This window comes from Podarcis melisellensis, assembly GCF_964234715.1.
Source record: "Podarcis melisellensis genome assembly, chromosome: 10".
In the NCBI taxonomy this organism is placed as follows: domain Eukaryota; kingdom Metazoa; phylum Chordata; class Lepidosauria; order Squamata; family Lacertidae; genus Podarcis; species Podarcis melisellensis.
This window is the reverse complement of record NC_138542.1, coordinates 52,855,280-52,881,296: the sequence shown is the minus strand read 5'-3', so window position 1 is coordinate 52,881,296 and position 26,017 is coordinate 52,855,280. Positions and strand designations below refer to the sequence as shown.

The following is a 26,017-nucleotide window of genomic DNA, read 5'->3' as shown; positions in this document are numbered from 1 at the left end:
ACCTTTCACAAACTACTGTTCCCAAGATTCTTTAGGGAAAGCCATAACTGTTCAAGATGGCATAATACAGTTTTAAATGTACAGTGCAGAAGGGGCAATAGATACAAAGACTGCACACCTATATACAGGTTCAATGGAAAAGATGAACAGAGGATCAAAGTGGCAGCCAAGCATTTGGAAAAGTTTTATCGCCATTTTCTGCAACCATACTTTTTCTTCTGCATTCTCCTCCACATCATCAGAAATCTGATTCATATATAGACTGTAGGTAGGTAGGTAGGTAGGTAGATAGGAAGGACTGAAACAAAGCAACATGCAGGCAAAGTTGTGTGCGCTTTCCCTCACCATCGAAAACTGTTTCAGCAATGACAGCTCAAAGAAATGAAACGGTTGAAGGTGGGGAAAGAATTGGTTGTGCAAAGGTTAAACTGTGCTACTGTTCACAAACGCAAGGAAGGGGAAAAACTGCCATTCTGGATCCGAGACTTACCTGTTCTGAAATGATTTCCCAGCAACGTTGTCTCTATAAGAGTCAAACAAAACATGATACTGGTCCCGACTCCACTCTAGAACAACCTACAAAAGAAAGAGCATCTTATATCATACCCTAAAATGGTGATGCATTGGGTTGACATTTAAAATCATTGGCACTGATCTTCAGGTGGTAGTATAGGGCAATCCCAGGCTGTCATTATTTTACAGCAGTGAATCGATCATATACCAGTACTTTAGGTTTGCACATTTAAAGAAGATTAAAGTATCCTTCCACCTCACTGCTGTTTGGAAAGTGACAGAAAATGCATTGCAAAGTGTGAGAAGAAAGAATTGCTAATGGGATGCAAACAAATCAGGATGAATGTTCAATAAACAAGTCATCTGGAGAGGCCAATGTAGAAAGAAGAGCAGGACCACTTACACTTTAGCAAGGATGTTTGAGTTCCCTCCTCCTGAAAAGATTTCTACCAAGGCTACAGTCCTAACCCCACTCACTGGGAGTAAGCCCCACAGAATTCAACAGGACTTCCATCTCAGTAGACATGTTTAGGATTACACTGTAAGAAGAGCAAAGCTTAATCTGGTTTTTCCTGAAATTCTCCATTTTACTCACATAGACATGCAAACCTCAAGAGCCGTTCCAGACCATCCAAGCTATGTTGAAATAGTATTTAGATGACTAAATTCTTTTTTACATCCATAAATTTACAAAATCTGCACAACTTGTCAGACTCAAGGACTCAATGTTCACATCTTATCTCACTTTCCCTCCCCTCCCCTGTCAGCAAGATAAATCGGGTGCCTCAATCTCACAAACTATTTCATATATGTTATTAAGCACATTAAGCACACTGAGGCCCAACACTGGGAATACACAATGAGATAAAACTGACATAAAGAACGGAGCAGGGACACATCAGATCACAAGATCTGCATGAACACAGGCATCAAAAACTGTCAAGATACAGAGTAGTTCCTCTGCAAGTATCACATGTATATTTTGATGGAGTGGCTAGCACTATCTCGGGCCTATCTATTAACCACAGTCTCTGCTGACAGTTACCAAGTTTTGGTTGCCACCATTCACCAAGAAAAGGGACAAGTACACACACATATTCAATGCTGTATTGTTTTTAACACTCGATTGGAAGCCGCCCAGAGTGGCTGAGGAAACTCAGCCAGATGGGTGGGGTATAAATAATAAATTATTATTATTATTATTATTATTAGACATTTTGCTTGTTCTTCCTCCAGCTGCAGTCGCCCTTCATGATTCTCCTTGTCGTTCTCCACCTCTTTGCTCCACTCCCAACTGCCCACACAGCAAAACTGCCTAGGTAACATCATAAAGTACTAGGAATAATCCTTCCTAGTGCCTTGGCCAACCTGGTGCCCTCCAGATGTTTCGAACTACAATTCCCATCCACTCTGGTCAGCACAACTATGCCTGCTGGGAGGGGTGTTGGGAGTTGTAGCCCAAAACTTCTGGAGGAATAGAATATGGTGGAAGAAGAACACTGGGAGACTATAGGAAACTGTGCAATAGGTAATGGGGGATATGAATAAAGAAAGGAAGTATGACAAATGCAATGAGAAATCCAGAGAAAGGCAGGAGGAATGTAGGGGGAAGTGGGCGCCATATAAATGAGAAAAAATGGCAATTAAAGAGTGGCAAGGGAAACGATGTGCGTATAGAAGAACGGGTGGGAGCTTCAGGAAGATGAGAAGGGCGCAGCACGTGCTGTAAATAAAGTTTCTGCTAAAATCTACGAGTCTTTAGGAGTCACATACCTACCAGGCCGAAATCCAACAGGCTGCAATCTTCCCGACACAAGGAGATGCAATGAAGGAGAAAATAATTGTGCCTGTAACGCAGCTGCTTAAATGCAGGGGAAAGGAAAGATGGCGGGGGGCGGGGGGACTGGAGCGGAGACGGGAAGAGGGAAAACCGGGACTGTCTGTCACATGCAAGGTGGGAAGGGAACCCTTAGCAGGATTTTAAGGGAAGTGCAGTCGGGAGAAGGATCCTGGAAGCGCGGCTGAGGGAGGGGATACTTGGGAGCGCTGCAAACAAAACAACCCCCCCCCCCGGCTCCCAGCTGGCGGCTGCTCCGGAGCGGGCCCCGCAGGTCTCCACTCACCTCTCCGAACTGCAGGGCAGAGACGATCATGAGGACGATGCCTCCGAGGCAAAGGCAAGGCCCATACCTGTGGGAGAGGCAGGTATAGGTCTGTCTCTGCAGGAGCTTCAGCAGCATGACCCGACGGCCACCATCACCCTACAAGCCCGCCGCCGGTGCCCACCTTCCTCTCCTGCGGCCGGCGGCCAATCCGAGCAGCAGCAGCAGCAGCCGTCGCCCAACCCCGCTGCCGGGTGCATCCCAAAGGCCGCCGCTTCCGGGATCGGGCTCGACGGCGCCATCTACGGAGCCACGGCGCCACCTTCGGGCCTGCAGCTGCTGCAGCGGGCGGGCGGGCGCCGCCGCCTCCTACTCTTGCTGCGCGTTGCTCCGAGCAGCAGCGTGGAGAGTCTCCTTTTCTGCCCGGGGAAAAAGTCATGTGCTCGTCGGCCTTTTTTGCACGGTCTCGTGACCGCTGGCTAAAGAAAGGCCTTCTTCCTCGCAGTCTTTGAATTAAACAAATCAGTCTAAACCGCAAACGCCGCGTGAAGGCCTGCCCAGCCAAATGCAAGCGTTTTGAAAACAAGAAAAGGTTAAAAGGAAGGGGAGGGCAGACACGGGTCTGTCCGTTCTCTCCACACAACCGTGTCCCTTGGTTCTGCCTCGTAGCGCTGCTAGGGTTCTTGGGGCACCGAAGGAAGCTGGGAAGTGGGGCGATTCAGTACAGGCAAAACGGGGGGTGGACACACACTTATTCACACGTGGTCGAACGGGAATCTGCTTCCACAGAGTGAGGCTGGCCACCAACTTGGATGGCTGTCAAAGATTACACAGATAGATGTAGAAAAGGGCTGGCTGGGGCAACCCAGCGAGATGGGCGGGGTATAAATAATAAAATTATTATTACTGTTACTACTTCTAAACACGTGGCTGTGTTCTCCCTCTCCTCAAAATACCACTTGATGGAAACCACAGCAGCAGAGAGTAGTCAGCTACTGTTTGGGGGTTTCCTATAGGCATTTGGTTGGCCACTGTGAGAACAGGATGCTAGACTTGTGGGCTATTTGATCCAGCAAGCTCTGCTTATGTACTTATGAGCTTTTCAGAGTCAGGTCTAGAATGATGGTTCACATTTTTGAGGCAGCAACAGGCGCTTGATTTTTCTTCCTCAGCCTCTAATGCAGTGTGTGTGTGTGTGTGTGTGTGAGAGAGAGAGAGAGAGAGATGTAAAAGCATTAAAATAGTCTCATAAATTACATAAACAGTGTAATCTAAAACACCCTAAAAAGGACTTAATCCACCAGCCTCTTGGTGACAAAGGTGTCGTTTGTATGCAGCATCTGAAAGAACACAGAGTTGGGGCAAGACACATCTCACGGAGGGGGTCATTCCACAGATGTGGAGGCACCACTGAAAAGGCTCTTCCGTGGGCCTGCACAATATAACTCAGGAACAGCCAGGAGAGGTTCTTCTGCTGATCTGAATACAGTACAGTGGTACCACGGGTTACATACGCTTCAGGTTACATACGCTTCAGGTTACAGACTCCACTAACCCAGAAATATTACCTCAGGTTAAGAACTTTGCTTCAGGATGAGAACAGAAATCGTGCTTCAGCGGTGTGGCCGCAGCAGGAGGCCCCATTAATTAAAGTGGTGCTTCAGGTTAAGAACAGTTTCAGGTTAAGAATGGACCTCCGGAACGAGTTAAGTACTTAACCCGAGGTACCACTGTACTCAAAAGAAATACCAGCTAGATGTTTCCACATACTGGTGACATCTTACACCACATTGATTAAATCACACAGTTTCATGTAGATGTTAAATACTTGATAAAAAAGGATAGAACTCTGGTATACCATTGCACAATTGCCACGGAGCAAACAGTTTTAGTCTCCGCCTAACACTGTCTTCTGAAATGTGTTATCCAGTTAGGAATGGACCTATTGTAGTATAGAAGAGAGAGTTGTCCATATACACCAGGCATGGCCAAACTGAACCTTCTAGATCTTTTGGGACTACAACTCCCATCATCCCTAGCTAACAAGACCAGTGATCAGGGATGATGGGAATTGTAGTCCCAAAACATCTGGAGGGCCGAGTTTGGCCATGCCTGATATACACCAATGGATAAGTTAAAATAATTTAATGCAGCTAGGGCTGGACATACCTCCCCCCCCCAAAAACCCCTCAAATGGTTGGACACCCTCCCACTCCCATCACCCCACCCCCTGAAACCCATTGAGGACTATGGTTGCCAGGTCAGGAGTATCCCAGGCCCAGAGATTTCAGGGTCCAAACCTGAGACTTTGTGGTGGCTCCTGGTGACATTACTGGGGCATTTCCCTGTGATGTCATGGAGTGGGCCCTGGAGATGGAGGTTAATTGGGAGAGAGGAGAGAAGGACAAATTCTCTCAGAGTGCCTATGCTATAATTTGTAGCCAGCTCCTGCCAATATTAAGCTTGCAAGCTGAATGCCCAGTCTTCTTCGTGCTTTAATAATAATATTTTTAAAAATTCTCACCCACCTGAAGATTCAAGTCCTCTACCTCCAGGCAAACCTGGAGACTTCAGGTCAGACGGGGAGATCTGAGAACCCTGTGCAAGTTCAGTGAACATGGAATCCTGACTGACTGTTTGCAAGTGAAAAGAAAACCAAGGGGTTGGTCTAGAGTAGTTGGAACTCTGAAAAGAAGCACTCCAAAAGGCAACATTTTGTTTCAGAACCTCATAAGGGTGTAAAAGGTGAAGGTAAAGGACTCTTGGATTGTTAAGTCCAGTCAAAGGCGACTATGGTGTTGTGGCGCGTGTTAAATAGTGGGTAGACATGGCAGACGACAGCGATTTCTCCAAAGCAGCTCTTTATTTTGTAAGCTGGAATAGAAACTGAACAGCAAACAGCTCAGCCGGCCTGCTTTTATAGGCAGCTGGCTGTCAAAGGCCTTCTCCGCATCCACAAAGATCAGAACTGCCTTCCTATTAATGTCTACCTCTAGCATCTCCAAAATGTCTATAATGTTCCTCACATTCTCTGACATATGTCTCCCTGGGAGAAAGCCTGTTTGGTTTTTATGAATCTCCTCCACCAAAACTCTCTTAAATCTTTTTGCCAAAACGTCTGCAAAAATTTTATAATCCACATTCAAGAGTGATATAGGGCGGTAGTTCTTAACTTGATGTTTCTCAGTTTCTGTCTTCGGTATAAGTGAGATGAATGCTTCTCTCCACGATTCGGGAGCCTTTTTCCCCTCTAGTATCTGATTACATACTTCCTTCAATGGCTGTATTAGCCATTCTTTAAGATCTTTGTAGTATTTCGCAGTCAAACCATCTGGTCCTGGTGATTTCCCCAATTTCATATTCTGGATGGCACCCTCTATTTCTTGTTCTGTAATTTTTTCATTCAAAATCCTTTTATTTTGTTCTGAAATCTTTGATAGTCCATATTTTTTGACAAATTCCTCTATTTCTTGTTCGTTTATAGGCCCTTGTGCGTAAAGTTTTTTGAAAAAACTTTGAAAACAATTACTTATTTCATTTGGTTTGTTGATAATTTTCCCATCTATTTCCAGGGATGTCACAGTGTTTAACTTTTGCCTCTTTTTCAGTTGCCATGACAGCAGTTTCCCACATTTATCTGCCGATTCAAATGTCTTTTGTCTCATTTGCTTTATCTTCCAAAGGACTCTTGGATTGTTAAGTCCAGTCAAAGGCGACTATGGTGTTGTGGCGCGTGTTAAATAGTGGGTAGACATGGCAGACGACAGCGATTTCTCCAAAGCAGCTCTTTATTTTGTAAGCTGGAATAGAAACTGAACAGCAAACAGCTCAGCCGGCCTGCTTTTATAGGCAGCTGGCTGTCAACATTGTAGCAACAACAACCCAGGGTTTCCCGCCTAAAATAACTGACGTGGACCTGAGTGAAAACTACATACACAATACTCCTGGTGGCCAGGGTGAGAACTTCAATACATAACAGCGCTCATCTCGCTTTCAGGCCGAGGGAGCCAGCGTCTGTCCACACACAGCTTTCCTGGTCGTGTGGCCAGCATGACTAAACCATTTCCGGTACAACGGAACATTATGACGGAAACGCCGTTTTACCTTCCTGTCACAGTGGTACCTATTTATCTACTTTCATGCTTTTGAACTGCTAGGTTGGCAGGAGCTGGGACAGAGCAATGGGAGCTCACTCCGTCACAGGTATTCGAACTGCCCACCTTCAAGCTGACAAGTCCAAGAGTCCAGTGGTTTAGACCACAGCGCCACCTGCATTCCTTATCACTTATTAAAAGGAAGATTTCCTTTCTGTAACCACAAGACTGTTGCCACTAGGTGGTGCCTAAAACTTTCTGTATTATTATGTTGGGATATTGTGTAGGCAGTGGTTTTTCGACTCTTTCATGGTAGAACTGGGTATCTCAGCAAAAGGAAGGATACTTAAGTGTTTGCTGAGATTATGGGAATACAAATATAAAGAGATCCCTGTCCAGGAATAGTATAGCTGGTGAATCAGCCAATGCTGAAAAAAGGCACTCTTTGTCACAAAGGGCATCTAGTGACAATGCTGGATCCAGGAGGTAACCTCCCAATTCTGTAGCTGCTCCTTCCTGGAGACTGCAAACCCTCCCTACCATGCCGCCTTCTTGTCATGATTCAGCCTCGGTTTGTTGGCTCTCCCCAGCCCATTACTGTACACCTAAGTGCTACTCTAATGCGGGCCTATCCCATGCAAAAAATGAAAAGATGAGTCCATTTTCAGTTGCCAAAATCACAATAATCATCTCAGCTTTTTCCTTTGCACACCTTCACTGGCCCTACATACTAGCACTATTTCACGGTGGTAAACTTTTCTCCTAGTTTTAAAAAAGGGAACTATATTTGAAACTTCAGTTACTTTTACACTACTGATAGAGACCACAAACGTTTATTAATTAAGATTAAAAAATTACTAGAAGGATAAAAAAGGATTGTTCTTAGGAAATAAGATGTCAAGGAAATAAACAACCATCTGATTTTTAGAAGACATCTGAAGGCAGCTCTCTTTAGGGAAGTTTTTAATGTTTGATGTTTTGTCACTTTATTATTATTATTATTATTATTATTATCATCATCATCATCATCATTCTGTTGGGAGCCACCCAGAGTGTCTGGGAAAACCCAGCCAGATGGGTAGGGAATAAATAATAAATAATAATAATAATAATAATAATAATAATAATAATAATAATAATAATAATAAAATAAAGGTATGAAAATCCTCCAAGCCATTTGTCTGTTTGTGTTCCAATGTTGAGACTCAACCTGATCTGAATGTCAAAGAAATTCACTGGATAATTATAACCTGAAGTTACCTTTGATTTGCATTTCAATCCACAAACATTCAAAACATTAGAAGAAGACAATTGTTTATATTCTATGGTAGTCATAGGTTAACAGCAACAACTTTCCTTTATTTAATTTGTGACATGCTCCAGGTTGTTTTTTCAGAGAGTGGAGACTATTGAGTCAGGCAATATAATTACATAATTCTCAAATCAACTACTTGCAGGGTTTTTATTTAAATGAAGCAGTCCATTTCCTTCATATTGGTCAGTTCTGGAAATCAGATATGCACTATTGTTTATGCACACTTGCATTCTTCCATGAAAGACAACAGAACTCATTCAAAGTGTATTGTGGATTATAGGCAATAACTTATTGCTTTTTCTCCCTCTCATTTGTTTGAAGTTCATTACAGTATATGCACATATCATTTTAATACTGATTTCTTAATCTGTATACTGTACCACTCTATGTGTTTAGATTTTATGGCAAAACTCTTTAGCTTCATTCTTTTATTCCTTGCAGACCAAACTGCAGAAAGAGAAGAGCTATATTTTCCAGTTAATGCTGACATTTGAATCTTTGCCCATAGTGGTCCGTAAGACCACTTGACCCTGTATAACAAGATACAGAAAGAGAGAGAATTACTAGCCTTTGCTCTGTGTGCAACTGGTTTTTCCTTCAATTTCAGTTGGATTGTGAATAGGAACCTTGTCAGCCAAAAAGCCTCATTTACCATTACTACTTCCTTAAACGCTTAAGCAAAGTGCAAAGTCCTGATGTAGCTAACAACCACTATGGATACTGAAGTATTGTTTATAGTACAACTGAGTAATAATGTTTGACCAATGCTCATGTTGAAGACAGGTTGAAAGAGATAAAACATATGAAGTGGAACCTTCATGTTACTTTAATGAGTTAGACATGTAAACAAACAGACTGCCGTGATGTATAAAAGGCAAAGAGCATCAGGGAGTACATCAATCTAATCCAGGCATAGGCAAACTCCGGCCCTCCAGATGTTTGGGACTACAATTCCCATCATCCCTAGCTAACAGGACCAGTGGTTAGGGATGATGGGAATTGTAGTCCCAAACATCTGGAGAGCCAGAGTTTGCCTATGCCTGATCTAACCTTCTGTCTAATCAATATAATCTTTCTGCTTTTCCTTCTAATTTTGTTCCTATATAAATCATAACTTTGTACTGAGTATATGTGGTCCCTGACGGACTCCCCAATTTTTAATGCAGCTGCACAATTTTAAAGTACATTTTTAAGATTGTGAACCTGTGGATAGGGACCTGGAAAATAGGGACTCTTGTCTTGGAGAATCTAAATACACAAATATGTGGGATTTATGATCCTCCTGAAGTTGTGGGATTCCTTTTACCCTCTTCTAGCCTGGCCAGGGCTGATGGGAGTTGGAGTGGGCTATCTTAACATCTATGCAATGACTTTCACTACCAAAAATGAATATTTTTTGTAAACTCTGACAGATGCAATGCAATATTTTGTACCGTTGTGTAAAATGTTTTATTTGGTGGCCACTAGCTGTATTTTTACTCTTATGTCAATGCTTGCTGACAAATTTAATTTAAAAAGAAGATAACCATTCATTAGGCCAGGTGGAAGGGTGTTGAGAAATAGTGGGGCTTTCTCAACCATCCTCATTGCTTTCTCGCATGATTGTGACTCATGATTTAGAGCCTCTCTCATGTGTTAGCTAAATGGGAATTCTCTCCCTCACCCTCTTTTCGTAAAAGAGAGCCAAAAAGAAGAAGCTAACTGAAGAATAGAAACGAAAGTGAAAGGCCCGCTTGCTTCCCTGGTGAAAGGTTGCAGGATGTTTTTTTTTCCTCAGGCTCATCCCCGGGTGATGAACTCGAGAGGCAGGAAAGCGCGTGCTTTTTTTTTAAAAAAAGAATTGAATTGCACAATATCCCAGAAACATCTCAGCAATGGGGGGGGGGGGGGCGGAGGGAATTCCTCCCTCCGGTTTGCTGAGGTTGTCGAGCTCCGAAAAGTTCCGCTTTTATGGCTGCGCGAGGAAGCCTTTTCGCCGCGTTGTGTTGCGCAAGGATGCCCGCTCAGAACTTTGTGCGCCTATGAACTTCAGCAATCGTCTCTCGCTGCCCGGGCAAACCACGACCCGGACTTGTGCAAGGCGGGAAACCGAGTTCATCTGAATAGCTTCTCCAGTTTAAAAACCAAAACCAAAAACTTTTGGTGTGAGGAAGTTTTTATGGATGGGGCTGGGAGGAGGAGGAGGAGGAGGAGGATTCTGTGGGGGTTGGAGAACGGAACTGTGATGAATGAGAGCGGAATTCGCTTTTTCCTGGAAAAGGACAGCATTGGGATTGTGAGGGGAATTCGGCTCCCTTCAGTTTCTTAGAAGTTGGACTTGCGCTCTCTGAAGACAGAGAGAGAGAGAGAGAGAGAGAGAGAGAGAGAGAGAGAGAGAGAGAGAGAGAGAGAGAGAGAGAGAGAGAGAGAGAGAGAGAGAGACTTCCTGCTCTCTGCGCGAGATAACTTTCTGCAGGTGTGTGGGAGGAAGCGAGAGAGACCTCGGTGGCCTCTCCTTTTCTCTCTCTTTCCAAAAGGGCGTCGGACTGAGCTGCGAATAGAAGCAACTCGGAGGAGGCGGCTGCAGAAGAAAGCGAGAGACTGGTCGTGTCTGCGCGTGTCCTAGTTCTCTTCCACGAAGCTCGCGCGAGGAGGGAGAAAAGGCGTGTGTGTGTGTGTGTGTGCGCGCGCGCGCGCGGCGCCTCTGGCCTCCCAATTAAAAGTTTTGTGACTTCAGGCGCTTTGTGACTTCACTCGCCTGCCAGGCTGCTCTCCGCTTCCGCGAGCCGGCGCGGCCTCTCTTTGCCTCCATGCCTGGCGGCGGGGAGAGGCAGCCGCTGATCCCTAGGGGGCGCCGCTGGCGGTGGCAGCAGCAGCAGCAGCACAGGATGCCCTGCTGCACGCAAGGAGCGGCCTTCGTTCCGACGCTGCTGGTCGTCTGGTCTTCGGCCTCCTTCATCATCTCCTACGTGATCGCTGTCCTCGAAGGCCACGTGGAGCCGCTCTTCCCGTACATCAGGTAAGAGCCCCTGCTGGGGGGAGCAGGAGGAGGGCGCCCTCTGTCGGAGAACCATTGGAAAGAGTGGCACCCCCCTGTAGAGGGGTTGCTGGGTACACACGTGCAGCGGGAAGCCAGTGCATCCGATCACAGGCATGCCAGATCAAGTGGACGAGGTTTTCTTGACCCCTGGAGGGTAAAGGTAAAGGGACCCCTGACCATTAGGTCCAGTCATGACCGACTCTGGGGTTGTGGAGCTCATCTCGCTTTATTGGCCTAGGGAGCCGGCGTACAGCTTCCGGGTCATGTGGCCAGCATGACTAAGCCGCTTCTGGCGAACAAGAGCAGCGCATGGAAACGCTGTTTACCTTCCCACTGGAGTGGTACCTACCTATTTATCTACTTGCACTTTGATGTGCTTTCGAACTGCTAGGTTGGCAGGAGCAGGGACCAAGCAACGGGAGCTCACCCCGTCGCGGGGATTCGAACCGCCGACCTTCTGATTGGCAAGTCCTAGGCTCTGTGGTTTAACCTGCCTGTATGGAGAGTCAGGGCAACTCCTTGCATATAGAAAGCTAGCTTGACCTTAAAGAGAAGGCAGGTGCTTCTCCCTGACATTCTCACTTTCTGTAAGCAGGGAGTTTTAGTTCATGCAGGGAGTGTTTTGACATGCAACTGTCCACATGCTGTTTTAAGTGACCCAGGCTATTGGGGACGATGACAACCAATGGCTTCCAGTTACAAGAGCAGAGATTCCGACTAAACATTAGGAGGAATTTTTGATGGCAAGAGCTGTCAGAGAGTGGAATGGACCCTCTCAGAAGATGGTTGACTCAACTTCAGTGGAGGTTTCTAAGCAGAGATTGGATGGTCATCTGTCATGGATGCTCTAGTTGAGATTCCTGGGTTGCAGGGGGTCGGACTAGATGACCCTTGAGGTCCCAACTCTACAATTCTATGATTCTATTTCAGTTTGCTGGATCTATAAACTGGCCCAGAGGGAAAGGGAGTCTGGTGGTAATGTTCTGAGATGATTGGAGTGGACTGTACCACTTCATACAAGAGGGATCATACTGGCAAGCAGACAAGCGGTGTGGTATGGGGAAATGGCTGGGTTAAAGTATTTGTACTTTATGTGCTAATTCTTGACTTGGAGGTTTTCGTTTGATCTTTAAACATAGTGAAGCATTCAAAAGTGTTGTCTCCTTACGACAGTCTCAAACAGGCATAGGCAAACTCGGCCCTCCAGACGTTTTGGGACTACAACTCCCATCCTCCCTGACCACTGGTCCTGTTAGCTAGGGATGATGGGAGTTGTAGTCACAAAACATCTGGAGGGCCAAGTTTGCCTATGCCTGTTGCACATTCTGCTGCATGTGTAGGCCTGGCCTGTGCGGTCTTCAGTTCCAAAGTTTAAGGATGTGCTTTAAAGCACTCACCAATTTGATTAAGGGAGCTTACTGGTATGTAAGCTGCACTGAGTTCCATGGGATTTATAGTCTCCAGAAAGTGGGTTTAGGATTGCAACTTTAATGGAATGCTGATTGTCATATAACAATCCCACGGACAAAACCGAATGAATGCTCAAGACTTACCGGTAACTTAAACCTTGTGCAAGCAAATCAGGCTGAACGCTCAATAAACAGGTTGCCTCGAGGAACCCATAAGTTGTGACAGGACAGTAACAGTTTACTCAAGGCCTAAGACCTACTGAGTAAATGTGCATATTGTTGTAGCTCATGTGTTTAACTGATCCTATGTATCTTTCCTCAAAAATAAATCCCACTGATTTTAGCGGGGCTTACTCCCAAGTACGGGTAATCAGGTACAAAGTATACTTAGGATAGTGCATTGCAGCTTGAGGTAGAGGTAGCGGTGTAATCCTAACAATATTTACTCAGAAGTAGTCGGACTTACTTCTAGGTAAGTGGGTCAGGATTGCAACCTAAGTCCCACCGAATTTGTTGGGACTTGAACTTGTGGTGGGGAAAACAGCACTTGACTTTGTGAAATTATCCCATCCATGTAGGCTTCTGTGCATGGCAGCTGCAAGATTTGCAAGATTTGCAGAAACACAAAATCAAAGCTTTCCCAGTCTTTTCTCTATTACCAGCGCAGCAAGCACTTGACTTTCTTCCTGGCTTGCAGCTATGAAAGCCACAGACCTTTTGTCAAGGAAAATAGCAACCTTGCTTATTGTTAGATGACCCTCGGAGGAGGGGGTCCTCTTCCAACACTACAATTCTATGATTCTAAGAGGGTGTATTCAAACAACTTAAGCTTAAGGGAAATGTTTTGTATTCCTATGGCACAGCGGTTGCCATTCTGCTGCTAAGGAAACTGACCCTGCTGTAAAGTTGGTCTCCAGTGGAAGAAAGAAACTTGGATAGTTTCCCTGGGCATCACTGGTTACTGTACTACTTAACAGCATCTAGTGAGATGACACACACACACAACACACACACACACACACAGAGAGAGAGAGAGAGAGAGAGAGAGAGAGAGAGAGAGAGAGAGAGTGAGTGTTGGACATGGAATCATATGCAGATACGGGGTTTTCTCTGTGCAATTTATATTTAGTAGAAAGTTTTTGGTTTCTGTGGTATGGCCCCTTGGCAACATGACTACTGTAATTCCAGGACGCATATTTTAAAATCTAAGGTTATTGCCGATTTCCCCCCTATAATTTTTCAATAAAATTGTACACACTTTCTTTTTTTCTCATGACCGTGCTGGTTCTGAAAACCCGGGAGTATCTTTCGTGGCCCGGCCCTAGTTAGTTGTCTTTATGGCTGATAATAATGCTGAACCAATCAGTATGTAAGCACATGAAAGCGCAATATATATATATATCCTTACTTGTTCTGCTCTGTCTCTCATGCTAGGCCTGAGAGAGTAGAAGACACATGCATTGAGTTGATCTTAAAACTTTAAAAGATGAGGGTAGAATGGAAAGTGCAGCTTCTGGGTGCTGCATGAACTGAATGATCAATGTGTTGGCTCATCATGACCCTACAATCTGAGACAAATAAATGAAAAAAAGCAAAGCTGGCCATAACTTTTCTTTGTAGTGCTTTACCTTTGTTTAACCTTAATTTCAAGCCTTTAAAAACCCCCCAAAAAAACCTGCCTCAAAGTTAAGCTTTTTGGAACAGCTATTTTTGTTTGGCTGTTTTTCCCCTTAACGCAGTGGAAACTGACTTCTGACCAGAACTTTTGTTATATTGCTTTTTAGATATCTGTAAAAAGGAGGGAAAGCATTCCTGATATGGTTTAAAGCCATTTTATAGCTAATGTGTGCTTATTGAAGCACTGTAACAGAAAGATTAAAAGTTATGGAAATCCATTTTACTGGAAATCCACAATTATCTGTGCTTTTTTAAATTGGCGTTAGGCTGTATTCTCAAGTCCCTTCTAATTCCTGGATCCAGCAGGCGTTAAAATCTAATGGAGGATTACAAACCCCTGGATAAACCCCTGGAGCCTCACACTGCTTGCAGATTGGGGTGGCATGCAACAACTGCAAACCATCACAAAGTTGTAACATGTGATCACAAGTATGACTCAAGAACTCATCCCAACAGAAATGGATAAGATATGCAAGTGTTTTCTTGTCTGTACAGAAAACCATATAAATGTGGGTTTATGGCAGAGGTTTTCAACCTTTTTGAGTCCACAGATCCCTTGACCAACTACATTCTTTCTGTGGCACCCCTGTCGGGCACAGGAGCCCAGTTATGTCACCTCTTGCCTGCAGAGCTAGCAGCCTCTCACCCTTTTTTGAACACCCTCCATTGTGGTGTATTCCCTCAGCCTCCTCTCCTCTCCCCTCTCCTTGGGAGTCCTCCCCTGGTCTCTGGGCTGAGCCCTCTGCCCCAAAGAGAGGTGCCTCCTCACACTGCCCCATAGTGTCCTGGGAAGAACCCCTTCCCGGCCCTAGAAGACCATTCGCCTGGGGAGCTTGTAGCCAGGGCTGCTGCAGAGAACAGCTGTGCAAGCCTTTGAGGGGCAGAGACACGAGAGGGCATCTGAGGAGGGAGAGAAGGAAAGAGGGACAGAGGCCAGTGTTGCCCGCGACACCCCTGACCATCATTCAAGCCACCCCAGGGTGCCACAGCACACTGGTTGAAAACCACGGGCCTAAAATAATAGAACCAGAGTGTCTTATTACTGGTCACCTGGATGCAGTTTTCTAAGTTAAATGTTTATGTTTCTTCTTCCTCACTGTTTTGTCATTTAGGCACAACTCACAGCATAGTTAAAATGCCGTCACATTATAGATGTTATTTCATAACAATCTTTCAAACTGTAATTCATGCATAAAACCAATTTTTAAAGGTTTAAATAAGAATGAATGCCATTCAATGCAATTTTAATTACTTGTGATGCTCTTAAACCATTAAGTGTTCCAAGAAGAAATTCAAATTGCACATTGGTCACGTGCAAATTCCATTCTCATCTTGCCTAATGCTCTTCAAAGACTTTGAAGTGATCGCAGTTCAGTTTACTATTTAGGTAGTATAGGCCAGTCTCTAATTGAAGAAGTACTTCAGATTTGTCCCAAGTGAGTCACTTGGGACATGAGTTTTCTGCTGTCTACCAAGTTACTTAGAGCTTATTTATAATTAATTTGTGGCTCTTAACACTTTTTTTTAAAATCCTGCAGATTAAAATAAAAGTAAGGGTGTTTCTAAAAGATGAATAAATAAAGTACTGTATGGGGAACCTAGCTGATGGTTGCCACCGACAGGGAGTTCATATCTGCAAAGTTTATCCCATGCTTAGCACTGCCTACAAACCAGGAATCCTAGTTTCAGTGAGTTAAACAAACCAACTTTGTTTGAAGTTGGCTTGCTTAGCAATCAATCAGATAAAGTAAACTGCAGAATGCTATAGAAAGATTGTGCAGTAAGACCAGCACACACATTCAGGCTGATTCCCACTTGCATATCTCTTGCTAAATTTAAAATCACACATTCATAAGGATGCAGCATGCTTGTTTTCCAGGTTCAGATATTTGCCTCAAGGACTATGGACCAAATATGGAATTTCCAATAATGAATCAGGAAATGTAACTGAAGTCCCAGCACGACTGGGAGTTCAGGCACTGTCAGTTTGGACACCACCACCAATTATGTGTTTGGAGGAGTGGAAGACAGTCATTCCTCTTTCACACAGTCTTACACCATTCACAGTTGATAAGTGTCTCAGCACTGATGGAATTATCAGTCTGTTGGGCTGTTAGCTATGCTGATTGTTAAGTTGTGGGTGAACATCTTCAGTACATAACACTGGTGATAATAGTATATCAGCAGCCCACTCATTTGAATGGCTATATTCCTATCTCTAGATTGTTTTTTTTTTTTTTTAAAGGATCTACACTGGCAAGAACAGATTTTGAAACAAAGGGGAAATGAGTCAGTACTCACTGCCTGTAGAAATTCAAATACCGTATTTTTCACCCTGTAGGACACACCGGCCCATAGGACGCACGTAGTTTTTTTTGGGGGGGGGGAAATAAAGAAAAAAATTATTCCCCCCCCCCTCAGCCGTGGGGCTGGGGCAGGGGAAGCCCGAGCTTTTAAAAACGCACCTACCGTAGTTTTTAGAGGAGAAAAGGATATCTGCCCGAAGCGCGGGGCACTCTGCTTCAGCGCACCCCGCGCTCCGGGCAGCAGGCTGCTATCCGCAGCCTAGGGAGCCCTGCGGGAATTCCCGCGGGCTCCCCAGGTTTGCTGATAGCTTCCTGAAGCCTGGAGAGCAAGAGGGGTCGGTGCGCACCGACTCCTCTCGCTCTCCAAGTTTCAACGAAAAGCCTGCATTCACCCCATAGGACGCACACAGATTTCCCCTTCATTTTTGGAGGGGAAAAAGTGTGTCCTATAGGGCGAAAAATACGGTAAATAAAAAGGGACTTGCTTATTAATACAAATGCACCTCAGAGATACTGGGAGTATTCTGCTTTAATAATGTGCACCAGAACAGCTTTTCATGGAACAAAATTGAACTTGCTTCCAAAATATATGTGTATAGAATCAGGCTGCAAGTTTGCAAACCTGAGCATACAGATCTAGTGGTAAATCAGTGGGACTTTCTTCTAAATAAATGTGGTTATGTTCAAGGTGTTACTCACTTACTTATTTTTAGACATGTTTCATTGACTTCAGTGTAATGTTGGTTAATGTTTCTCTGACTTGATTAGCAAAGCTGTTTTTCTTTTTTCTTCTAAAGGAGTATGGATATTACATGGTATTTAATAAACCTTCCCTGTAAAAATGCAGCAAAAGTGACTGTCATTATTATTTCAGCTAGATTTAAATGTTTTCATTGTATATTACAATTGCATGTTTTTGTTTTTTTAGTGACACAGGAGCAAAACCTCCAGAAAGTGGTATTTTCGGATTTATGATTAACATTTCAGCATTCCTAGGTATGTATGTGTGTGTTATTACTTTTTTGATTTAAAATTTCTAGTCTGTCTCATTTCTAAGACTTGACTGGGTAAAAATGATTACCTGTAAAATGGGCACATATTTTCAGATAGGAAAAACCACCAAAAATGCAGCATATTCTCTCTGCTCTGGATTTATGTGGCATTGGCCGCTAGAAGTCAGTAGTCGTAAAGTGAATTTTATCATCAATGTTAGCTTTATAAATTTTAATGCAGGGTAGTTTCTGAATTCTGGCATTCAGAGACACTAGGAAGGGAAGTAGGCTTTCTGTGACAAATTTCCAAGAAATGCCTATGTTGGAGAGGGGATGGAGAAAGGTTAAGACCAAGCACTATCCCTCTCTGAAGTACCGTTTTGCGAAAGTCATTAGAACTGTGAATTGCATGGATCCTGCACGAGTCAGACTTTGGACATTTGAGTTCTAGTAATTTGTTTAGGTTTTTTAAGTAGCTGTATTGTTTCATTCTGCATTGTGATTTGTTTTGATCTTTTTGTTAGTCACCATGGTTTTCTTTGGAAATAATGGAATATACATCTTTTAATAAATTGGTATATTACATTTTCCCACAGGGTGGGTTAGCAACTGTTTTTGCACATGGAAGAAATTAAAGGGGTGCATTCCTGGGGTCGAGGAGCAAGCTTAGCTGCTAGCCCAGGTTGTCCCAATCATTTGACCATCAAATCTGCATAACTTCTGCCCGTCATCTGTGCTCCCCGCCCAAGGTTCTGCTCTTGGTTGTTCCAGAATGGGACAGAATGTTGGGAGCTGAAATGAAAAGCATTATTTGAGGCCTCCACCTTTTGCTAACTGTGTTGCGCAGAAGAGCTTTATAGCATATAAATTATCTGAATAGGATGGAAAATCTTACTTCCCTTGTGTTGTTGGGATCAGATCAAAGTGGGTTGAATGGCTTTCTTTTAGTCCCAATTTCTTAATAACTTACATTTTTGTCTTTTTTCCAAAAAAAGGTGCAGTTACGATGTATGCAAGATACCTAATTGTCAAGGAGCAAAATGAAGTGACACGTTTCATTTCCCCCTGTTTCAATTTACTATCACTGTTTGTTGGATGGATAGGTTGTGTTGGAATGGGCATTGTTGCAAGCTTTCAGGTAGGCCCAAATAAAATTTATCTTTCTGTCTTTCCTCAATTGATATTTTGCTTCTCCTTCATTTGGCCTACAAGTAGTTAAGAATACCATATATATATATCACATTCTAAAGCTAGTCCTTAAAAAAACAAAAACAAAACTTCTGGGCAAATCAGCAACCAAGAATTGGAACTAACACTGCATGGAGCAATGCAATGACTCTCTCATCCAGAGGTCAAAGTCCTCCTAAAGACTGTTTCTTGGTTAGTGAATGTCAGGCACGTGGTGGCCATTGAAGGAGTGCAGGACAGATAATTCCAGGTGTCTGTCACTATTACAGATAGTCAACAACCACAAAAAATGTGGTTCTCCCAACAATGTTCCTTTGGAAGATCTAATGGCATCAAATGATGGTATGGAAATAAATGAGAGAAGGCATTTTAGAAACAATTTATTATATACCTGGCAGCCAGTTAACACACATGTTGATGGCTTGAGCCCTCCTCCAGCCCATTGCTGTGTCCAGATACCTGTTCAGAGTAGCTAGCTGCTAAACAAAGACAAAATTCCACTGCTTGATTGTTTTGTTTAAATCTGTGGATTGTGTTGCTAGTTTCATGCTTTCCCATGGTTATTAATGCACTGCTGTGCGGAATTAGCAAGTGGACAAGTCAAATTGTCCTTAACCCTTCACATTGTGACATTTCCTTTTATATATTTAGAAGCTGTTCCCCTTAGGTTTTGCAAGAATTTGTAGCATAAGATATGAGAAGAGTGAATGAGGTAATTAACTTCATGTGCAGATGCCAAAGTCAAGCAAGGTTAAGCAGGTTGTTCAAGGTCAACTAGCAAATAACAAGACCCAAAATCTCACCCTTCGATTCTGAAGCCAGGATCTTGATCACAGAACTGTGGATATTCTGCAGAAAATAATTATTGGTTGCATAAAATGAGCATGACTGAAAACAAGGTCACATTGCTTTTCTATGTGGTGGTTCTCCCCTGTCCTTTAATTGATCGGTTGAAAAATAAGAAGTGCAAGTATAACAAAAAGGAAGAGAACAAAGAATAACATGTGTAAACCATAAGGCATCACAGTTCTTCTGTGCAGTATTGACTGTCCTGGAACCATATGGAAAATTCTGAGAACAGGGATGCACAGTGCATCAAAGTTTCATGGTTTCTTTTCAGTCTCATCTGCGGAAATATTGACAAATCCAGTCTGTCTTCTTATGTTTACCCTCTGCGTATTTGCTGCAGTATCAGTCTCCTTTTTGTGTTTATTAGCGAAATTGAAATTGCAATAGTAGATAATGCTTTTCCAATTGTCTTTTCAGGAGCTAGCAGTTCCTGCTGTCCACGATGGAGGTGCTCTTTTAGCTTTTGTGTCTGGCGCTCTGTACATTGTGCTTCAGACTGTAATCTCTTACAAGTCGCATCCACAATGGAGCAGTTCGTGTGCGTGTCACACAAGGCTGTTCTTCTGTGTAATGACTTGGGTAGCTATCATTCCCAGTATCCTTTTCAGTATGTCACTCTGCCTGTTTAAAGCATGAATAATCTACCTTAACAACAACAAAAACCCATTCCTATTGCATTCAGTTATTTGAAATGCCTTTGCTGAAAGTAACATGTTCATTCTGCTGTTCTCTAGATCTTTTATTATTGAGGCTTAGCAGACTACTAAGAATGGGATGATTTGACGATTACAGCCATAAAATTTAAGTAACGTTGAGAGTTGGAGTTAGGGTCTTGTTTATGTGATCATTGGTTCTGAGGTATTGGCCCTTTGAATTTATTTCCTTCTCGTGATTCGGTTATATAACCTAAGGGTTTGTGCAAGCTTGGTTGCACTCAAAAGCATGGTTGACGATAAAACCAAGGAAAAGAATCCCTGGATGATCAAGGGCTGTTTGCTCGTGTTGGTTATTATTCAGGGATGGATGAAATTATGCAGTCACAGCAAGTAGAGATCAGAGGTACCAACCATGAGAGTAAAATAACAAGACTACTGAGAATCACCAAGGTCATCAGGCCATAGATTGCAAGCGGTTTTGCCTTTGCCCTGCTGCTTTCCCTTGGAAACTCTTTAGCAATAAATCAGAACCAGTAGCAATCTGTGGGAAATCCAGCTGACGTTTGCTCTGATTCAGCAGTAAAGAGCAAGTTTTCCCCAGGGAAGAGGAAGTGTGGATAAGTCCTTATTCCAAAACAGTTCTGAGGACAGAATTGCGTGTGTGGCTACTCTGAGATTTGATGGTAATAAAAGTTCCTGAAGTGACTATGATTTGCCAACCTACAGTTCATATCATTTTGGAGAACTGTTAAACATTTTTTTTTTTAAATTAATCAATCAATCAAAGGTCCTATCATTGAAATAAAAAGTATGTGACCAGAGGGGGGAGGACATTTAGGCATTTAAAATCTAAACCGGATGCTAACTTCATCTGCTTTCCTGTTTGGTGAACTTTGTTACATGACCATGCTCCAAATATTTGTGACTGTATAAATTCTAAAATGAGACATGTGTCATACTTCTTGCAATTGTCTGTGGAAGTTTGTGTATGTTTGTGTGCTGGCTCCCACTGACTGTTCCATTCCTCTGTGTGAATAATTACGTATTGCTGCATTACAAGCCAAAAATAGCATTACATTTTAAATCGGTTGTTTCCCTTTAACACCCTCTCCTCCAGTGATTGCGTGTGCTTCACTAGTTTCCATAACAAAGATTGAGTGGAATCCAGGTGAAAAGGTAAATTCGTACTAAGTAAAAATATATAATCGTTTTTCCACTTTGTTTGGTTGTTCAATACTTTCAAACTAAGACAGGCAAAAGTAGACAACAAAGGACTTAACTTTGGTAAGTCAGAAGCTGCACAGACTAAGCTAAGTTGTGCAAGGCTAAGAACCATTTTGCATTTACATAGATAGCCATAGTTATAAAAGCTGCCATATTGTTTCGTGATATTTAATATAATGCAAAAGAATGTACATACCTTTTAACATCTAAGCATGTTTAACGTTGGTGATAGGTAAATTGAGAACAAGATGAGCTTTCTTTCTAAGTTAGCACCGAGAATGCATAGGTGTGCCAACATCAGGATACAGAGGGGGAGACACATATCCCCCCCCCAAAAAAGGGCATTGCAGGGAACACACTGTTACTTACCTCTGCCCCATTTTATTCACTCATCCCACTGGGTGGCCAGAGCTGTCAGAATCTCTTTTTGGATCATCAAGTGCAGCAAGCAAAAAGCAGGCTTTTCGCCTTTGTGTTTGGGGAAGCAGTAATGCTCCTAGCCTTGCTGCAAATAGGCTCCTTACACTTGGGGTCAGAATGAGCGAAGCAAATAATAATAATAATAATAATAATAATAATAATAATAATAATAATAAATTATTTACACCCTGGCCATCTGGCTGGGTTTCCCCAGCCACTCTGGGTGGCTCCCAACAAAATATTGAAACAGAATAAAACATCAAACATTTAAAACTTCCCCAAACAGGGCTGCCTACAGATGTCTTCCAAAAGTCAGATTGTTGCTTATTTCCTTGACATCTGGTGGGAGAGCATTCCACATGGGGTCACCACCGAGAAGGCCCTCTGCCTGGTTCCCTGTAACCTCACTTCTCGCAGTGAGGGAACCACCCGAAGGCCCTTGGAGCTGGACCTCAGTGTCTGGGCTGAACGATGGGGGTGGAGACGCTCCACCTTCCTGGTACAACATAGTGTTCATTTAAGGTTTAATGTTTCCTATAGCTGCTGCAGCCCTATTTCAGTTTGGGAATGAAATGGTTCAGTGACAACATCTGCGTAGGAATCAGGGGGTGAGAAGCTACACATTCGGGTTTTGGAGGCTTTGCACGGGGTTTGAAGTGGTATAAATGAAGGAGTTTGCATAATCAGCCCTATCCTACCTTTAGGCGGATACGTACTAAATTTAGGAGATGTGCACTAAATTCAGATGCCTTCAGCTGCAAATGTGTCTCTTGCTTTGGTCTCTACAGCCACAGTGGGCACTACAACCTTCCAACAGCTTGACCTCACACCCAAAGCTTCAATCCTACACTGTCTCCCAAGGCAGACAGATGCCAGCATCATTTATTTAATTGTGATGGTGCTTGCCTACAAATTTCTGCTTATGCACCCATATATATGCACTTGCCTGCTGAGGATAACACTTATTTGCTGCATTTATAGGCAGCCTTTTTGCTGAGGCACCCAGAGGGGAGGTTTACAATTTTAAAATACCAAAAGAAAAAAATAAAAGAAAATTGGTTGCAGTTTGGGGAACAGTCTTGACTGGAGCGGATCTGATGATTCATTTGTCTGCCTACCTCACTGTCTTCATGCATCTAAAGAAACAGGCTTTAGTCCATTAAAACTTCTGCCTTAATACATTTGTTAGTCTTTAAGGAGCAACAAGGCACTCTGTTTTTGCTGCAGCAACAGACTAACCTCACTGGAAATTCCGAATTTCTGCAAGTATTTTTGTGGGTATGATATACCACAAGAGGGAGCACGTGCCTTATGAATCTCATAAAATAAAAATAAAATAAAGGGGGGTGGGGGAGAATGTACCTTGCTACACAATCTTGCTACAGAGTGTAAATGGGTGAAAATAATCCCTAATGATTCTTTTTAACAATATGTTTGTATCCTGAGGCATGAGAGGCTTTATTTATTTGAATATTTGTAAACAGCCAGGTCAAAAAAATATCAAGGCGGAATGCAGTAAAATGATTAAAAAACATCATAAAACTTCAAAATCTTAAAATGGCAAAATACTGAACAAGTGACCAATAGGCTATCTTGAAAATCTAGATTATTACTATTTTTAAACAGCTTTTCTTTCAAAAAAAAGTCTTAAAAGCAATACCCATCAAAGAAAGAGAAAGAAAATTGTAATAAAATTATTCAAAATTTTGGAAGGATTAACAACCTCAGTGTCTCCAGTGTAATTGTTCTAAGGAGTTTAACATTTTTTTAAAAAATAAACACGAAATGTATGTCTCCAAAATAAAAATAGGCATCTCCTTTGTGTTCCTGGTGTATACATTAATTGGTATCTGCCTGTCTGACTTGCCTTCTGTTTGCCATGTTTAGTGTTTAGAATTACTTTTTATTTCTCCTTTCCATTAGGATTACGTGTTTCATTTTGTGAGTGCAATCTGCGAATGGGTAGTAGCCTTCAGTTTTGTTTTCTTCTTCTTAACTTTCATCGGAGATTTTCAGGTGGGTATGGCAGAACAAAAGGTTTCATGTTCAGCACAAAAGGGCTTCAGAGTCTGAGGGCCAAACTGTACATTGCCATAAGCATATTGCTTTAAACGCCATTTTTGTCCTTAAGAAAAAGCAGCCATGGGGGCGCATGCTCCAGAATACACACTAAGTCTGGATCAAGGGCCCATGCCAGTATGCTGCCAAAAATCCACCTGCTGTAGCTGCTCTTGTTGTTGTTTGTAGATGCCCTTCAACAAAGGTTATTAACGATAAAATGCAAAATAGAACAGAGCAATAAATTCACGATAATGATCATCAGCAGAATACATTGTCGCAAAACAAACAGCACAATAACCTTGTTAACCCTCCTATTTCGAACAGAGCAGCTGTGTTTTCAGTGACTAAAAGATGTCAACAAGGGGGATGCACATAGCTCTAGTAGAAGGGAATTCCACCGTCTGAACCAAAAGGCCCTCTTATCATTTCTGCATGGCCCCTATTTGTCCCTGAAAGTGGTGGTTTCAGCATATGGTACCCTTAGGCACAAACAGCGGCAGTGGGGATAATTTTGGCCATTAATTCTGAACTGGAAAAAAGTACTGCAGTTTCAGACACATTCGAGTTTCTGAAAAAGTACTGCCCGTACCCAGCCTTTAGTTGCCAATTCTGGCAGTAGACAGGTGCATTTTTTTAACAAAATCTGTTCACCATAGATACACATATACATGACTTTGGGTTGTTTTGGGATGAGGTCAATTTTATTAGCTTTGCTTGAATTTAAATTATATTTAAGATTGGGGCCCCAGCTCTCTTCAAATACTAGATGAAGCAAACCTTTTTCTACTAATGCCAAATATTTTGTCACTTTTCTGCCTGCATGCCTGTCTACCGCGTAACACACGTGCAGCCAGTACTTCGTAGTGACGGGTTATTCTCATTCTCTTTTTGTTCCAGGGAGTTACAATACGGATATCAACAGAGCTACATGGAAACCTATGACCACTTTTTATAGTTTGAATCATAGAAGCTGGGGTCGAGGGCATTAAAGAAACTGTTGGGGAGACTCCAGAACGGTAAAATCTGGTGTGACGCAAACCTGGTGGATCAACGCTGCAAGTTTGCCTAATCATAGTCAAGGGAGAGACTATTTTTACTTTTACTAATATCCCCATGTGCCTGGTGTCCCCTTTTAACCTGTGTTCTAAATCCTTTTTGTATTTTTAAATACTTCTTTCCAGTTTCATTTTTAAAAATGGGAATGTCTGAAAAACGTTAACTTCTGGGGGAAAAGGAGAGGAAGAGACGTCCCTCCTCGACAACTTCTTTCTATTTGTTGGAAGTCACGATGGCCTCAAAGTAAAACTCAGGCTGCAGTCTGGTGAACTCGGTCCCATTGGTGAACTTGGTGGGGCTTTCTTTCAACTGACTGTGCTTAAGATTGTGTTTTAAAATGCCTAGTATTCATTGTGGATAGTAATGTCTGCTTTTATGTATTAGGAAATAAACTGGCCCTGATCTAAAGAGAGGTTGTTGTGGTTCAGGTCCTTTTTGAACATAAAGGGGCTTCAGCAAGGCTTGCTCAAGGCTTCTCGCTGCTTCAGATAAAAGAATAAGATGTTCTGGCTACAGAAACTAACCATTGATTATTACTTCAGCACTAGCTGCCTCTGTTGCACCTTAGGGCACTAAGCTAGTTTCGCGGGTGCAGGAAAACCTTTATGGCACAGCCAACTCTGTCCTTGCCTCACCACCACGGCCTGCCCCTCAACATCTGCTGCCTGAGGCATCTTCCTCATGTCCTCAGGCTGCCATGGCCTTCAGTTAGTCATGGCTAACTTGGCCTTTTGGGCTACATGTCCTATTGAAATCAAACAGGGGCGGCTACATTCTTTTTTGGGCCAAGGGCTACGTTGAGTGCTGGCCAGTTCTCCAGGAGTTGCATGCCGTTGAAAACAGCTCCATGCAAACCAGGAAGTGACCTCTCCAGACAATGGAAGGACCCTTCTTATCTATAGCTGTGATCTCCTGGGTGACGCTATTAGGCAGTTGAATGTGCATGCATACTCTGTCCATTTCCCTACCTCCCCCACTCCATGTGGCCCCGGGCCCTGGCAACCCACGCTACGCCACTGATCTATGCTATACACATTTACTTGGCAATAACATCCCATTGAACTCAGCAGGAGTTAGAAAAGCTAACTAGCTCTGGACTGGGGTCAAAGTCTGTCTTTTCCATTAGTGATACTAAA

General features: G+C 43.0%; 2 protein-coding genes across 5 annotated transcripts in view; one reads left to right on the top strand and one right to left on the bottom strand.

Moving 5' to 3' along the window:
• GNPTAB (N-acetylglucosamine-1-phosphate transferase subunits alpha and beta) overlaps positions 1–26,017 on the bottom strand; it is a 124,195-nt gene that overhangs the window by 43,510 nt on the left and 54,668 nt on the right. The window contains exons 1-2 of one of the 3 annotated variants that reach the window (XM_081928172.1): positions 2,637–2,933; positions 491–576 (exon numbers count right to left, since the gene is read on the bottom strand). The exons of 1 other annotated variant lie outside the window; for it this stretch is intronic. In XM_081928172.1, the coding sequence (XP_081784298.1) occupies positions 491–576; positions 2,637–2,753 (203 nt within the window). In that variant the 5' untranslated portion in view covers positions 2,754–2,933. Of the gene's footprint in view, positions 1–490; positions 577–2,286; positions 2,393–2,636; positions 2,934–26,017 lie in introns of those variants that run through there. One more of the 3 variants, XM_081928173.1, reaches the window with a different exon arrangement.
• Positions 10,405–25,293, top strand: DRAM1 (DNA damage regulated autophagy modulator 1). 2 transcript variants are annotated; one of them, XM_081929218.1, is made up of 7 exons: positions 10,410–11,022; positions 17,364–17,431; positions 18,423–18,565; positions 19,882–20,059; positions 21,238–21,296; positions 23,688–23,780; positions 24,723–25,293. In XM_081929218.1, the coding sequence occupies exons 1-7, from the start codon at positions 10,814–10,816 to the stop codon at positions 24,765–24,767; spliced, it is 795 nt and encodes a 264-aa protein (XP_081785344.1). In that variant the 5' UTR covers positions 10,410–10,813; the 3' UTR covers positions 24,768–25,293. The 2 variants fall into 2 exon arrangements, with proteins under 2 accessions (XP_081785343.1, XP_081785344.1); XM_081929217.1 differs by lacking the exon at positions 24,723–25,293 and having other exon boundaries at positions 10,405–11,022; positions 23,688–24,458.

Bases quoted from the DNA above. Each gene is read 5' to 3' on its own strand.
- DRAM1 (XM_081929217.1), top strand. From the start codon at position 10,814: ATGCCTGGCGGCGGGGAGAGGCAGCCGCTGATCCCTAGGGGGCGCCGC. The intron at 17,432-18,422 runs GTATGTATGTGT...TTCCAAAAAAAG, and splicing joins TAACATTTCAGCATTCCTAG to GTGCAGTTACGATGTATGCA. The intron at 21,297-23,687 runs GTAAATTCGTAC...CCTTTCCATTAG, and splicing joins AGTGGAATCCAGGTGAAAAG to GATTACGTGTTTCATTTTGT.